This window comes from Oncorhynchus kisutch, linkage group LG8 (assembly GCF_002021735.2).
Source record: "Oncorhynchus kisutch isolate 150728-3 linkage group LG8, Okis_V2, whole genome shotgun sequence".
Lineage (NCBI taxonomy): Eukaryota > Metazoa > Chordata > Actinopteri > Salmoniformes > Salmonidae > Oncorhynchus > Oncorhynchus kisutch.
This window is the reverse complement of record NC_034181.2, coordinates 76,911,779-76,924,745: the sequence shown is the minus strand read 5'-3', so window position 1 is coordinate 76,924,745 and position 12,967 is coordinate 76,911,779. Positions and strand designations below refer to the sequence as shown.

Here is a 12,967-nt window from a genome sequence, read left to right as displayed (position 1 = left end):
TGCACCACCTCTGCTGACATGAATCTAAATTATAGCCACAATCATTCCGTGGCCATCATACAATAAGAAATGTAATCATCCCCCGCTTCCAATTGGCTTGTTCAACTCCTATCCTCTTCCCTTGGAGAGAGGGATGACGCTAGTCAAGTGGATGACTTCTGTCACCTGGTGGTGGGTTACAGAACAGAACATGCAGATAAACCACTGAACAAAAATACAAATGCAGCATGTAAAGTGTTGGTCCCATGTTTAATGAGGTGACAAAAAAAATACCAGAAATTTTCCATATTTTTCTCATATTTTGTGCACAAATTTGTTTACATCCCTGTTATTGAGCATTTTTTCGTTTACACATGACAGATGTGGCACATCCATAAACTGATTAAAGAACATGATCATCACACAGGTGCACCTTGTGCTGGGGACAATAAAAGGCCACTTTAAAATGTGTAGTTTTGTCACAAAACACAATGCCACAGATGTCTCATGTTTTGAGGAAGAGTTCATTTGGCATGCCGACTGCCACCAGGGCTGCCATCAGAGAATGGAATGTTAATTTCTCTACCAAAGGCAATGTCGTTCAATGTTATTTTAGATAATTTGGTAGTATGTCCAACCAGCCTCACTGCAGACCACGTGTAACCACGCCAGCCCAGGACCTCCAATTCTGTCCCTATACCCTCACAGGCCCACCCATGGCTGCACCCCTGCCCAGACATGTGGAATCCACAGATTAGGGCCTACTAAATGTATTTAAATTGACTGATATCCTTATATGAACTGTAACTCAGTAAAATCTTTGAAATTGTTGCATGTTGCATTTATATTTTTGTTTAGTATATATGCCATCCAGCAGACACTTTTTATACAAAGGGATTTACAGTAAAGTGCGTGCACACAGGTATAGTATGTGTATGTGATCCCTACAGGAATTGAACCCCCAACCTTGGAGTTTCTCATGCCAAGCTCGAATCAACTGAGTCAAACAACCATACATTTACATACACACAAGTAAGTACACTAACAGGGAGAATACACATAATTAGAACAAGACAGTTGAAAGCAAAAAGACTAATTACAGAAGTTTAAAAGCTATAAAATACAAGTCATCGAAGAGTTAAAATTGTACTGGATTTTATTGCAAAAAAATAAAGTTTGCTGTGTTCACAAAAATTAACAGAATTGCAACAATGCACTCTGCTAAATAAATAACAATGCCACCTAGTTAACTTGAAACCATACATATCCCCTGGAATACACTGTTGTATTACAAGGCACACTTGCCTTTTTGCTCACAAATTGCCTTATTTTTCAGTAGATGCTTGGGCTTTAGTTTGGCTAAAGCCATACGGTTACACTGCTGCCTCAGCAACCTCACTCTTCAATGGAAATGCAAATAGAAACAGATGCAGAGCAAAACCTTTAGCTAATTATACAGCAGCACTACTTACAGTGTGTGTCCCTGAGCAGTGGAAAAACTGTAAAGCACAGCATGTATCCTTATAGCTTGTATTATTGTTCCTTTGCTGGGTTGCCAGATTGGGTTGATATCATTAGAAAAAGCAGGTATTAATGACGTTTCCTGCAATCCAGTCATACATTAAAGACTTTCAACTCATACAAAAGCAACATTTGGCAGCCTTTCCTGTTATCTTCAAGGAAAATCTGTAGAAAACAGAGGTGAACAGGTAGACACATTAAAGAGTACAGGACACAGTCATCTCAGAAGGGTATCCAGGTCATTTACATACATTATGGGCTGGCACTAGGTAGTTTTCATCTGAAGAGGCAAAACTATGACAAAACAATGGGATGCCTTAAATCAAAACCAGCAGGGGAATCTATAAAAAACATTGGCAAAAAGTTAAACATTGCTATGAGCAACTTCCTAAAAGCGTTAGGATTAAGTGGATATCCGTATAATGTTCAACCTTCCTATGACCACATTACTGCCATAAACAAGGATCTGAAAAAATATACTTGGAGGTCTATGATTCCACCCCATCTGTACAGAAACACAACCAATAGCTCTTACAAAGCTCGCTTACAAATCTTTTTAAGGCACTAAAAAATCATAGAAAGAATTTAAGCAAAAAATATATTTATTTTCGCAAAAAAGCAACATTAATTTTAACACACATCATCCTATTTCCTATGAGGTCAAAATGAGGTTCCAGTTCTCTAAAATCAGTGCAATAGAAAATATCCTGTTGTGGTTCATCAGACTCAGTAGTTCGCCTCTCTGTGTATTCAACTGAGAGCTCAAAAAGAGTTCCGTCTCTGTACATGATCTCTGTATACGACAACATTGCAGTCGCCAACTGCAGACTTACTGATCAACAAATCACCTTGGATCTTAAATTACTGTATAATTAACAGTAGATCAGTCAGTTTGCTCAGTCCGTGATCAGCTACTGAACAAAATGTATGGTAATGCTCTCGAACACATCGACAGTCTCTGCCTCAGACTTAGTCGTCCTTCTTGTCAGAGATGCTCTCTTCCTGGTTGTCCTCAGAGGAGACATGATTGGTAGAAGAGAGTTCTGACTCCACCCCCTGGAGGGCCTGGTACCGCTGGAGCTCCAGATAGGTGGTGAACAGCTTGGCATACTCTGGGTGGTTCAGGGCAAACGCCTGGAACTCGGCTGGAGAGGGAAATGGAGAGACAGAGGGTCAAATCAAAACTTACAGTAGTATATCTGGTATATTATCGATGCTCACAAAACTGGAATTCAGTTTCAGAGAGGATCAGTGACTAAAGAAGCAATTCTGTTACATCATAAAAATGTAAACAAAATTCCAAAGTTGTTGTTTAAAATGGCCTACTTTTGGTGAAAGTAATGTTAATTTCCTATGGATATTAAAACTAAAGGATGACAAAAACTATACAAATATTAATATCCCACTTTCAAATCCATATAGTATTTCTCTTTCTATATTTCTAGAATGGAGAGATCCAAGGCTCAACCCGGCCTTTTCTATGGTGTTCCGTCAAGGCAAGCAGTCAGCTGCCTTTAGTTCAATCTGGAGTCCTCCACTTCAGATAACCTTTGACCTTCACAAGGGTCTACTTACAGAAAGTGATGAATTCAGAGCTGTCTGTATCTATCTCCTTAAAGAGTTTGGAGACGTTGAGGTCACACACGCCTAGAGCAGAGCGAAGCATGGAGGAGAACTCTTCATGAGTGATTCTTTGGTCCTCGTCAGTATCAAACAGCTGAGAGGAGAGGGAGACAATTAGTTAAGTAATGACAACACATAGGATTGATTATTGAAATCGAGACTGCTCTTATGACCGTGTGTCTTTCAAACCTACTTCATGTTCCCCTCAGACAAACACAAAATACAGTACCCCCCCCCCCCCCCCCCCACGTATTTTACTTTATCGTAGCCACTGAGTGCTCCTCTATTGCTTCCAAACCATGGGTAGACACAGTCTGCGTCAGCTATGTTCCAACGCCCCAATGTCATGTGTTGTACAGCTAAATGTGACACGGCAACATTCGCAACAAGCAGTTTTTTTATTGGCCGAACCTGGAAAGCTGTGCGGAGGACCTCTTCGGTGTTAGCTGGCCGACATAAGATGGTTACACCGATGACATACTCTCTGAAGTCAATGGTGCCATCTCCATCCTAGAGAGACAGAGTGACAGCTAAGTATCAGTTAACAAAGCCAGAGTACACATTGCATTCGGTGGACGACAATACTCTACAAATACAGTATGTTTTTCCAAGATGAACAATGGTTCCTTTATTTCTTCAGACAGTTTGTTTACCCTCTCTATGAACAAAGCAGTGGGGGACAGCATACCAAATCCTCGGTTACTTAGCCCATCCAGTCACAGGTTGGAGAGAACAGACAGAATGGCTGTGGTCTGATTCTCTACGCTTTGAAAGAATAGTGTAGTCATACACTTCCCTTTGTGGATTTCAAAGGAATGTTGTAAGAAATATGGTGCAGACTTCCTCCAGCCAAGCTTGCACCAGTCCAACACAACCTAGGAAAGCCTAGAAGAGAGATTGAACCGAACTAGATGTGACTGGCTCTCACCCTGTCAAATAGAGCAAACAGCTCCTGCAGGGCGGGGCTGATGGGCAGCTTGAGGAAGCTGGCGAACTCCTGGATGTTGATGCGGCCTCCTTTACAGGAGCAGGCCACAGCTGCAAAGCCCTCTAGCTCCTTCTTCACGTTGTCCCACTTCAGGCTGAGGGGGACCGGGGAGGAAAGGAGGAGGGCAGGACACAAGGACTTACTCAGGGGTGGAAGAGAGTGTAGGTCTGTGTGTGTGTCCAACTATTACCAATTGCCGATGTAGCAGTTGGCCAAATAAAGCAGTATTGTCTAAGGCAGTGTTACTTCAGTGAGGAGCTTGCCAGTGGGTGACACAACAGTACATAACAGAACATAGTGTGTTGCCACAGTGGCAATAGCACAGTATTAGAGCGGTAGAGGAGCCAGTCTTACTCAAGTTTTTGGCTGATCTTAGTGAACTCCACTAGACCAGCCTCCATTGGCAGGGTGAGCTCCCCAGCTGAGATCATCAGTCTACAGTCCTCATATGTGTGGTCCGTCACTGGCACACCCAGGGCCCTGCACACACATAGGGATAGCATTGAAGAGATGGGTAAGAATATACATAAGGAAGCGATTATTAAATGCTGTAATACCATTCACACACACACTTACTGGGCCATAACATTTCGTACTGTCCTGGCGAACAGCACAGGTCTTTTCTTTTCCTCCTCAGTAGGGGTAACTGGAGGAAGAAACTGGAGGAGAGGGCAAAGGTCAAAACAGGGACTAATCAGGAAGTACAGGCTAACTAGAGGGCTACCTAGATAAGGTCTTTATAACACATTCATAAGCCATACATAACACCTTTATAAGCCATACATAACACATAGGTACTGCTAATGAATGTGTTATGAAGTCATTATCTCTTGGCTTTCTAAGTAAGTATTCCTGTGTAGTGTGTTAATACTAACCTCTATCTCTACATTGGTGTAGAGCTGAGACAGAGTGAGAAGCAGCAGGGTTCTCCTGAAAGAACATCACCACAAATCATCATCACCTCTATTCAAAGGGCATAACGGTAATCCCATACAACAAGATTGAAATGTAAGCCCACTAAACTGAAAAACAATTCATTGCTCAACAGTGAAAATCTCTATTCCCAGAGTTTGAGGCCTAACTATGGCCCATGAGGAGAAGTCACAGGAACATAGTTGCAATGTGAGACACTGTACAGAAAACAACAGGGGAAATGTAGCGTCGAAGCGTTGAGGCAACACTGATGATTGTAATCCACTGAGTGCACTGCAGACTTACGAGCTGAAGCCTTGCCAAGTCCAAGTCACAGTGTCCAGTCTGTTGGGATATCTCATGACCACAGGCTGCACCGGGACCCCAGGGATGAAGGCACCTGACGGGGAGAGAGGGACAGAGTGAGACCCTACTGACCTCCAGCACTGACTACTATTCTAACTTAATGAGCACACACACACACGACCTATATGTGCAAACACAGGAGCACAGAAAGCCTACTAATTGGACAGAGTGCAGCCGATGACAACTCATTTACCCACAGTACACGTCCAACCAATAACAAGACCTGAAGCTGGATGCATCTAACCCTGATCAATATATCAATCAGTACTGTAAGGAAGCCACTAGTATTAGGTATGTTGGTTTGGATATTGCCACTATAGTAGAACAAAGTAATTCAGTTAGATGCAAATGTCTATGCAAAAACTGTAACATGCCATAGAGTGTAATTGATGGTCTTATATGCTGTTATTTGCATTGATTATTAGATGCATTCTCAGTTTACAGCTTTAGGATTGAACCATAGCAATTGCTACTGTATAATTCCCTCAGATCCTAATAGCCTAGTTCTTGGTATTGAGTGAAGATGATCAGTCAGTCATTTCCTTCTGAAGTTAATTATCACATCGTGCAATCTATTCCATGTCGCTATGGCTACTGTTCTGTTTCAGGAAGTAATGGATTCACTCAGGCCCCTTCACTCTAGAGAAGCCCATTGTGTGTGCATCAGGTGACTGACCACACAATGAGGCAGATAGCATGTAGCATACTGGGAGTAAATGAAGAGGTGTTGTGTCAAAACAATTGTAACAGTGTTACTTCCGTCCCGCTCCTCGCCCCAGCCTGGGCTTGAACCAGGAACCCTCTGCACACATCGACAACAGTCACCCTCGAAGCATCATTACCTATCGCTCCACAAAAGCCACAGCCCTTGCAGAGCAAAGGAAACAACTACTTTAAGGTCTCAGAGTGGGTGAAGTCAGTGATTGAAACTCTACTGGCGTGCACAGCTAACTAGCTAGTCATTTCACACCGGTTACACAAGCACCCTAGAAAGAAGCTAAATGAACACCATTCTGCAACCGTATGATGGCCCTATCTCTGCCATTAGTTTACAAGTGAATTTGCATTAAGTAAATGACACCACTATAGTGTGGATGGTACTGTGTGTCTCTCCCAGCAGACGGTCTGTCCCCACTATAAACAAATGAAAACCAGCCTATTAAGTGGGAATACAACATGGACATTGTAGGGTCCCACATGATTTTCATACCCTATCAACAGTACACTGTTTGGTATAAGTTGATACCTTGGATCCACACAAAGGTGTTTCTACTCCTATTTAAAAACAAGCATGGTAGTGAAGTTCAACCTACCTTGTTTGAAAGTGATGAGACATGAGCGATTTGTACAAGTCCCCTCAGGGAAGACCAGGATCTGGAACATAAATAACTAAATGTTTCTTTTAGGAAAGGGAGATACATTTCAGTTGTACAACTGACTAGGTATCTCCTGCATTTAACCTAATCCCTCTGAATCAGAGAGGTGCGGGGGGTTGCCTTAATCAAATCCACATCTTCGTTGCCCAGGGAACAGTGAGTTAACTGCCTTGCTCAGTGGCAGAATGACAGATTTTTACCTTGTCAGCTCGCTGATTTGATCCAGCAACCTTTCGGTTACTGGCCCAATGCTCTAACCATTAGGTTACCACCACTGACAATGTAGATGGATCTAGTCCAGTGTTTCATTCTATGCTGAATGAAGCAGACTTTCTGTCACAAAGAAGAAGCCACAGAAATTGTGTTTGAAGGATATGTCACGTGAGAGGAAGTTGACAAGCTAGACAAGACATGATAAATGATGATAAAAAATGTCAAATGGCTGTGTGTATGTGTGTGTGTTTAACTATACTTGTGGGGAACAGAAGTCCCCCACATGAATAGTAAACAAACAAACAAAAAAAATGGACCCCAGTTGGTTAGGCCCCACAAGATCAAATGGTATTTATTAACCCTTAGGGTTAAGGTCAGAATTAGTGTTAGAATTAGGTTGAGGGTTAGGAGCTAGGGTTAGAGTTAGGGGTTAGGGAAAATAGGATTTTGAATGGGACTGAATTGTGTGTCCCCACAAGGTTATTCAAGACTGTGTGTGTGTGTGTTTATGCATGCTACAGACCTGTGGCCAGCGGCCTCCAGACTTGGCTCTGCTGTCTATCTCCATAATGGTGTTCTTACGGGAGTCTGGGTCCTGTCTGGAGACCAGCACCGGCTGGAGACACCGCACAAACCCTGGATGGAGAAAGGAAAGACACATCAGATAAACTCACACAGGAGTGCTGAGCAATTAGTGTTTCGAATACGATTCTTTTTTTAAAGATGAAATGCACTATGCATTATGTGGGTTGAATGCTGTTATACATAATAAAACAATGAATAAAAGTCCCATGATGGTAGTGACTGTCCATTACTGCTTATCACTTATTAACCAGCATTTATTCACATTACTTTACTAAAATATTGCAGTTGTGTATATTACATCTGTTTTATTTGATAACTTTATTATTTTATTATAATTTTGTTCATCTCTATAGAGTTGCTACCTATGCTGTCTGACAATATCACTATTTTGTAGTTCTTCAAAGTAAATAAGGCATACTTTATGACTGCTGAATACCAACTATCAATCCCTAAGATCATGTATTTTTAGTTAGAGATGCCTCACGAAGCAACATCTGCTCTCTATATCACCTCACGATCTCACATGCTTCTGTCTTCCGTTGCAGGCGTAAAAGAAACACAGACTGGACAAGCAGATGCACAATAGATTATGGTCATTGTAGTTAATTACCATGTTTTATGCACTAAACTATGTATAATATTGGCCTGTTGAAAACTACAACATCACACAGTTCAGGCTGGATCTGATTTATCTCTAGAGAATGTACGAGAATGTGTGCAATGTACGCATTGAGCTCACAGAATAAATGTATTTTTTTTAATGGAAATTAAATAATTGAACCACTGTTGGTCAATTAGTTGTTTAAAAATGTCAGTTAAGCGCTCAGCACTAACACACACCATTAGAGGCTGGAGGCCTGTAACCCTGGAGAGAGGAAACACACACATCAGATAAACACTAACAGATATTAAATCTGCCAACAGAATCAGCACAAATACCCACACTTATCGCTGACAGACCCACACACACTTATCGTTGACAGACCCACACACACTTATCGCTGACAGACCCACACACACTTATCGTTGACAGACCCACACACACTTATCGTTGACAGACCCACACACACTTATCGTTGACAGACCCACACACACTTAACGTTGACAGACCCACACACACTTAACGTTGACAGACCCACAGACCCACACACACTTATCGTTGACAGACCCACACACACTTAACGTTGACAGACCCACACACACACTTCCTGCTGACTCACAAACACACACTTACTGCTGACTCACAAACACACTCTAAACAAAAAAATCCCTCTACTAAAAAACAACAGAAAGAAACAACACTCACTGCCGAATATAGGAGTGGCGAGGTTCTCAGTGCGGGACACAGTGGAGGGCAGGCCTGCTACGATGCACACAATGCCATCAAAGAAGGTGGAGTGTGGGGCCACAACCAGAATGGGGGCCTCTGTACTGCTCACCTGCTGGCCCTTCACCACCACCCTGAAGCCCATGAAGAAGTAGTAGGACCTCCCCAGGAACGCCATCACACGCCGACACATGAACCTGGGGAACCAGAGAGTCAAACAACAGAGATTTAGCATGAAACTATACAGATTAAACTAAATAAAAAATAAATAAAATAAAAACAGTTGTACACTGTCAGGAATATTCACCTAGAGACACTGAACGTGGATACATATAGCCTACATCTGAATGGACCAATATTACAGTCAACATAGATCTGTGTGTTGTCAGGACCTCAACTTAGCCTTTTGATGGTCAGTAGTACTGTACTAAGTTGGTGCTCCATGTTCATCAGCTAGTTAGTGTTATCAACTATCAAATAAAACAGACCTGAACACGAGCGATAAACAACCAGCAGCTGCATGTAGCTGTGGTCATATCAACACATACAATCAAAGAGGGAGGGAAGTGGGCTGCTTTTGAGTCACAGAAGAACACATTTGGTTTATTTATCATGTGTTGCATGAAGCCTCATGCAACATATCTTTCCGAGGAAATAAAGAAGAAGAGGTAGATAGTGTTTCGTTCGATACAGACAAGATCTAATGAAGACTGCTTCAGCTACACACAAACTGGACACTTTTATCTCCATCTCTGCATTCAAAGACTCAATCATTTACACTTACTGACACTTGTGGCTGCTTTGCATCATGTATTGTTGTCTCCTCCTTTTTGCCCTTTGTGCAGTTTTCTTTGCCTAATAATGTTCATACCATGTTTGTGCTGCTACCATGTCGTGCTGCTGCCATGCAATGTCGCTATCGTGTTGTTGTCATGTTGTGTTACTACCATGCTGCATTGTCATGTGTTGTTGTCTTAGGTCTCTCTTTATGTAGTGTTGTGGTGTCTCTCTTTATGTAGTGTTGTGGTGTCTCTCTTTATGTAGTGTTGTGGTGTCTCTCTTTATGTAGTGTTATGGTGTCTCTCTTTATGTTGTGTTGTGGTGTCTCTCTTTATGTAGTGTTGTGGTGTCTCTCTTTATGTAGTGTTGTGGTGTCTCTCTTCTCGTGAGGTGTTTTGTCCTACTTTTTATTTTATATCCCAGCCCCTGTCCCTGCAGGAGGCTTTTTGCTTCTTGGTAGGCCGTCATTTTAAATAAGAATCTGCTATTAGCTGACTTGTTTTGTTAAATAAAGGTTAAATAAAAACAAATAAATAAATACACAGAAAGGGCTTATGTAGGCTACATTCCTTTAAACTGCTTGACAGTTCATTTTTAGTTGAGGATGAACAAGAATTTGTGTGAAATTGCATAGTTGTTACTCCTTCGTCCTTCCTGCATTTCTCCAGGTGTGAAAATCCCACAGCTCTTGATGTATAGGGGCAATTCCATGGTAACAGAGTGATGCTGAGACAGATTTTTCACTTTAAAATCTAGGTCAAACAACAACAAAGACTGCAAAGTTAAAGTTGCACTATGCAGGAATCTCTAAGCCATTTCCTGGTTGCTAAAACGAATAGCTAGCCTAATTTCAGTTTATGTGACAAAATAAGCTAGTATAGTGTAGAGAATAATTGTACCATCGAAACCTCTGAAATATAGTTTCCATAATCAAAATAATTGTTTTTTCAGCTGTTTGAAACTGGTGTACAAAACCGAAAGTAAAAGACTCAAAAACAAAAATTAACAGGAAGCATAGAAATAGTGCACACAGAACAGATTTACCGATTCCTATACTTGCTTTCATGTAGAATGATAGATCTATAACTCATATTTCTATGTGAATTTGGTCCGTTGCCCCAAATTATACATATTTTCACTTTAAACAAACCACACAACTATATGCACAATGACTACTTTGAACAATTTCCACAGAAAATTTAACAAAAACACACAGTGCACATGCAATATTTGGTAAAAGAATGATGGTTTGTACTGTTTGTGCAGTTCTGTTAATGTGGAAGTGCCCCTACGCATCTAGAGCTGTGGGATTTTCACACATTAAGAAACGCAGGAAGGAGGGAGGAGTAACAACTACGTAATTTCACACTAGTTTAACTCCTCAACTAAAAACGAACTGTCAAGCTGTTAAGGACTGTAGCCTACATCAACTCATTCTGTGGATCTGAAGCTGTCTTCATTAGATATTGTCTGCATTGTCCAAAACACCAGCTAGCTCATCTTCTTTCCTTTCTCAAAACTCTGTTACCGTGTTACTGCAAATAGGCCTAACTACTTAAGTCATAAACAACAATGCTCTGTACATCCTCTGGAACTAATGACTAAAGTACTCATAGTGGACGCATAGTTGAAATATAGTTATACATACAGACCAGTAGTGGCACAGGATGGTGTTTTGCAGTATATTTACCGTCTCCATCCGGTCATGGGTGCCATTGCTCCTTTGAGAGGGTGCAAGAATGTTGTTATGACAGCAACAGGCCATGTTACCATGAGAACCAGAGTCAGGAAGATGGCACGGATCGGTACCAGGAAGATTCCCCGGAATACACACTGCAAAAAGAGATAAATAAATATCACACACACACCAGTTTTATTTTTTTTACAGATCTACAACGTGTTAAGGTTACTGACTTCATGCCACTGAACGGACTTTAAAGAGCCATTTTAAAAACACACATTTCCTAACCAACATATATAATGCGCAACGATACAACCATTGACCAAGGGATACGCACGTTATAGACTTTTCATTCTAGAAATTCACATGGTTGGAGGAATTTCTAGAAGGGTACACAAATGCCTCCATTTTTTGTGTTACACAATAACAAGGCATTACAAAATGATTGTCAGGGTTTCATCGGTTTAGATTAGCTATGTACCTGTACTGTATGCTATAGTCACGCACCACCAGACACACACACAGTCGAGGAGCTATAGAGGACAACCACCCGGCTGCGCTCATCGGTGGGTAGTGGAGTAGAACTGTTTACGTTTGAATACCAACCCCAGTTCCGTGACCGATAAATTAATTGAGTTGATCGATTTATTTTACATTTTATACTCACTTTAATAATGTCAGCCTTTGCCAATTTCACCTCCTGCACAAAAGGATTAAGGACGGCCGGAAGAAACAGGGATTGCTGCCTGGGTAACGCGAACACTCTCCGGGGAGTCATTCTTCTCGCTCGGGTCGCGGTATGGCGTCAAGAAGCTTTAGAATTGCACAGTAGTTCTGCAATCACCCCACTTCCTCAATTCGAATCTAGCTAATTCTGTTCGCTCTCCAAATGTTGCGATAACATCGTTCACAACAACCGTAGAGTGAGGACGAGAGTGATCTGGAACTCTGCCTCCGATTACTTTTAGGCCCCACCTACTGCACTGGGTTTACGTGGGATTGTAACCTTTTGCCTGGTGAGCAGTGGTGGGGTGAAACCACAAATAAAATTACTTGACACAATAACAGAGCAAACTAGAATGCGATTTGAGCCCAAACAGAGTACACCGTGGCAGAATACCTGACCACTTTGACTGACCTAAAATGAAGGAAATCTTTGACTATGCACGCTGTACGGACTCACGGAGCATAGCATTGCTATTGAGAAAGGCCGTCGAAGGCAGACCTCTCAAGAGAAGACAGGCACACAAAATGAGTTGGAAACTGAGCTCCACTTCCTAACCTCCGATTGCACTGACACACAAAGAATTCGAAAACACAGTGTGCCATCACAGCAGCAAGATTTGTGACCTGTTGCCACAAGGACAACCAGTGAAGAACAAACACCATTTTAAATACAACCTATATTTATGTTGATTTATTTTCCATTTTGTACCTTAACAATTTGCACACCATGCCAATAAAGCCCCTTACAATGAAATTGATTGACTGAAACAAATGGTGTTGAATTACAAAATGTATCATTTTGAAGCAACTACAAGATTAGGGTTGCATTCAATAGACTAGATATAGGGCCTAAAGAAAAGAAAACACAGAAATACCCATAGAAGAATAAG

The 12,967-nt window shown here is 41.5% G+C and overlaps 1 protein-coding gene across 2 annotated transcripts; it reads right to left on the bottom strand.

The window, feature by feature from the left end:
* Positions 1–1,117: 1,117 nt before the first annotated feature.
* Positions 1,118–12,731, bottom strand: LOC109878793 (lysophosphatidylcholine acyltransferase 2). 2 transcript variants are annotated; one of them, XM_031831245.1, is made up of 13 exons: positions 12,019–12,731; positions 11,361–11,503; positions 9,003–9,087; positions 7,502–7,614; positions 6,703–6,763; positions 5,330–5,423; positions 4,987–5,041; positions 4,688–4,770; positions 4,466–4,591; positions 4,052–4,205; positions 3,535–3,633; positions 3,076–3,217; positions 1,118–2,645 (listed from the first exon to the last, which is right to left on the bottom strand). In XM_031831245.1, coding segments are annotated over exons 1-13 (1,332 nt in total). In that variant the 5' UTR covers positions 12,020–12,731; the 3' UTR covers positions 1,118–2,469. The 2 variants fall into 2 exon arrangements, with proteins under 2 accessions (XP_031687105.1, XP_031687104.1); XM_031831244.1 differs by having other exon boundaries at positions 8,870–9,087; positions 12,019–12,728.
* Between the last annotated feature and the right edge of the window lie 236 nt (positions 12,732–12,967).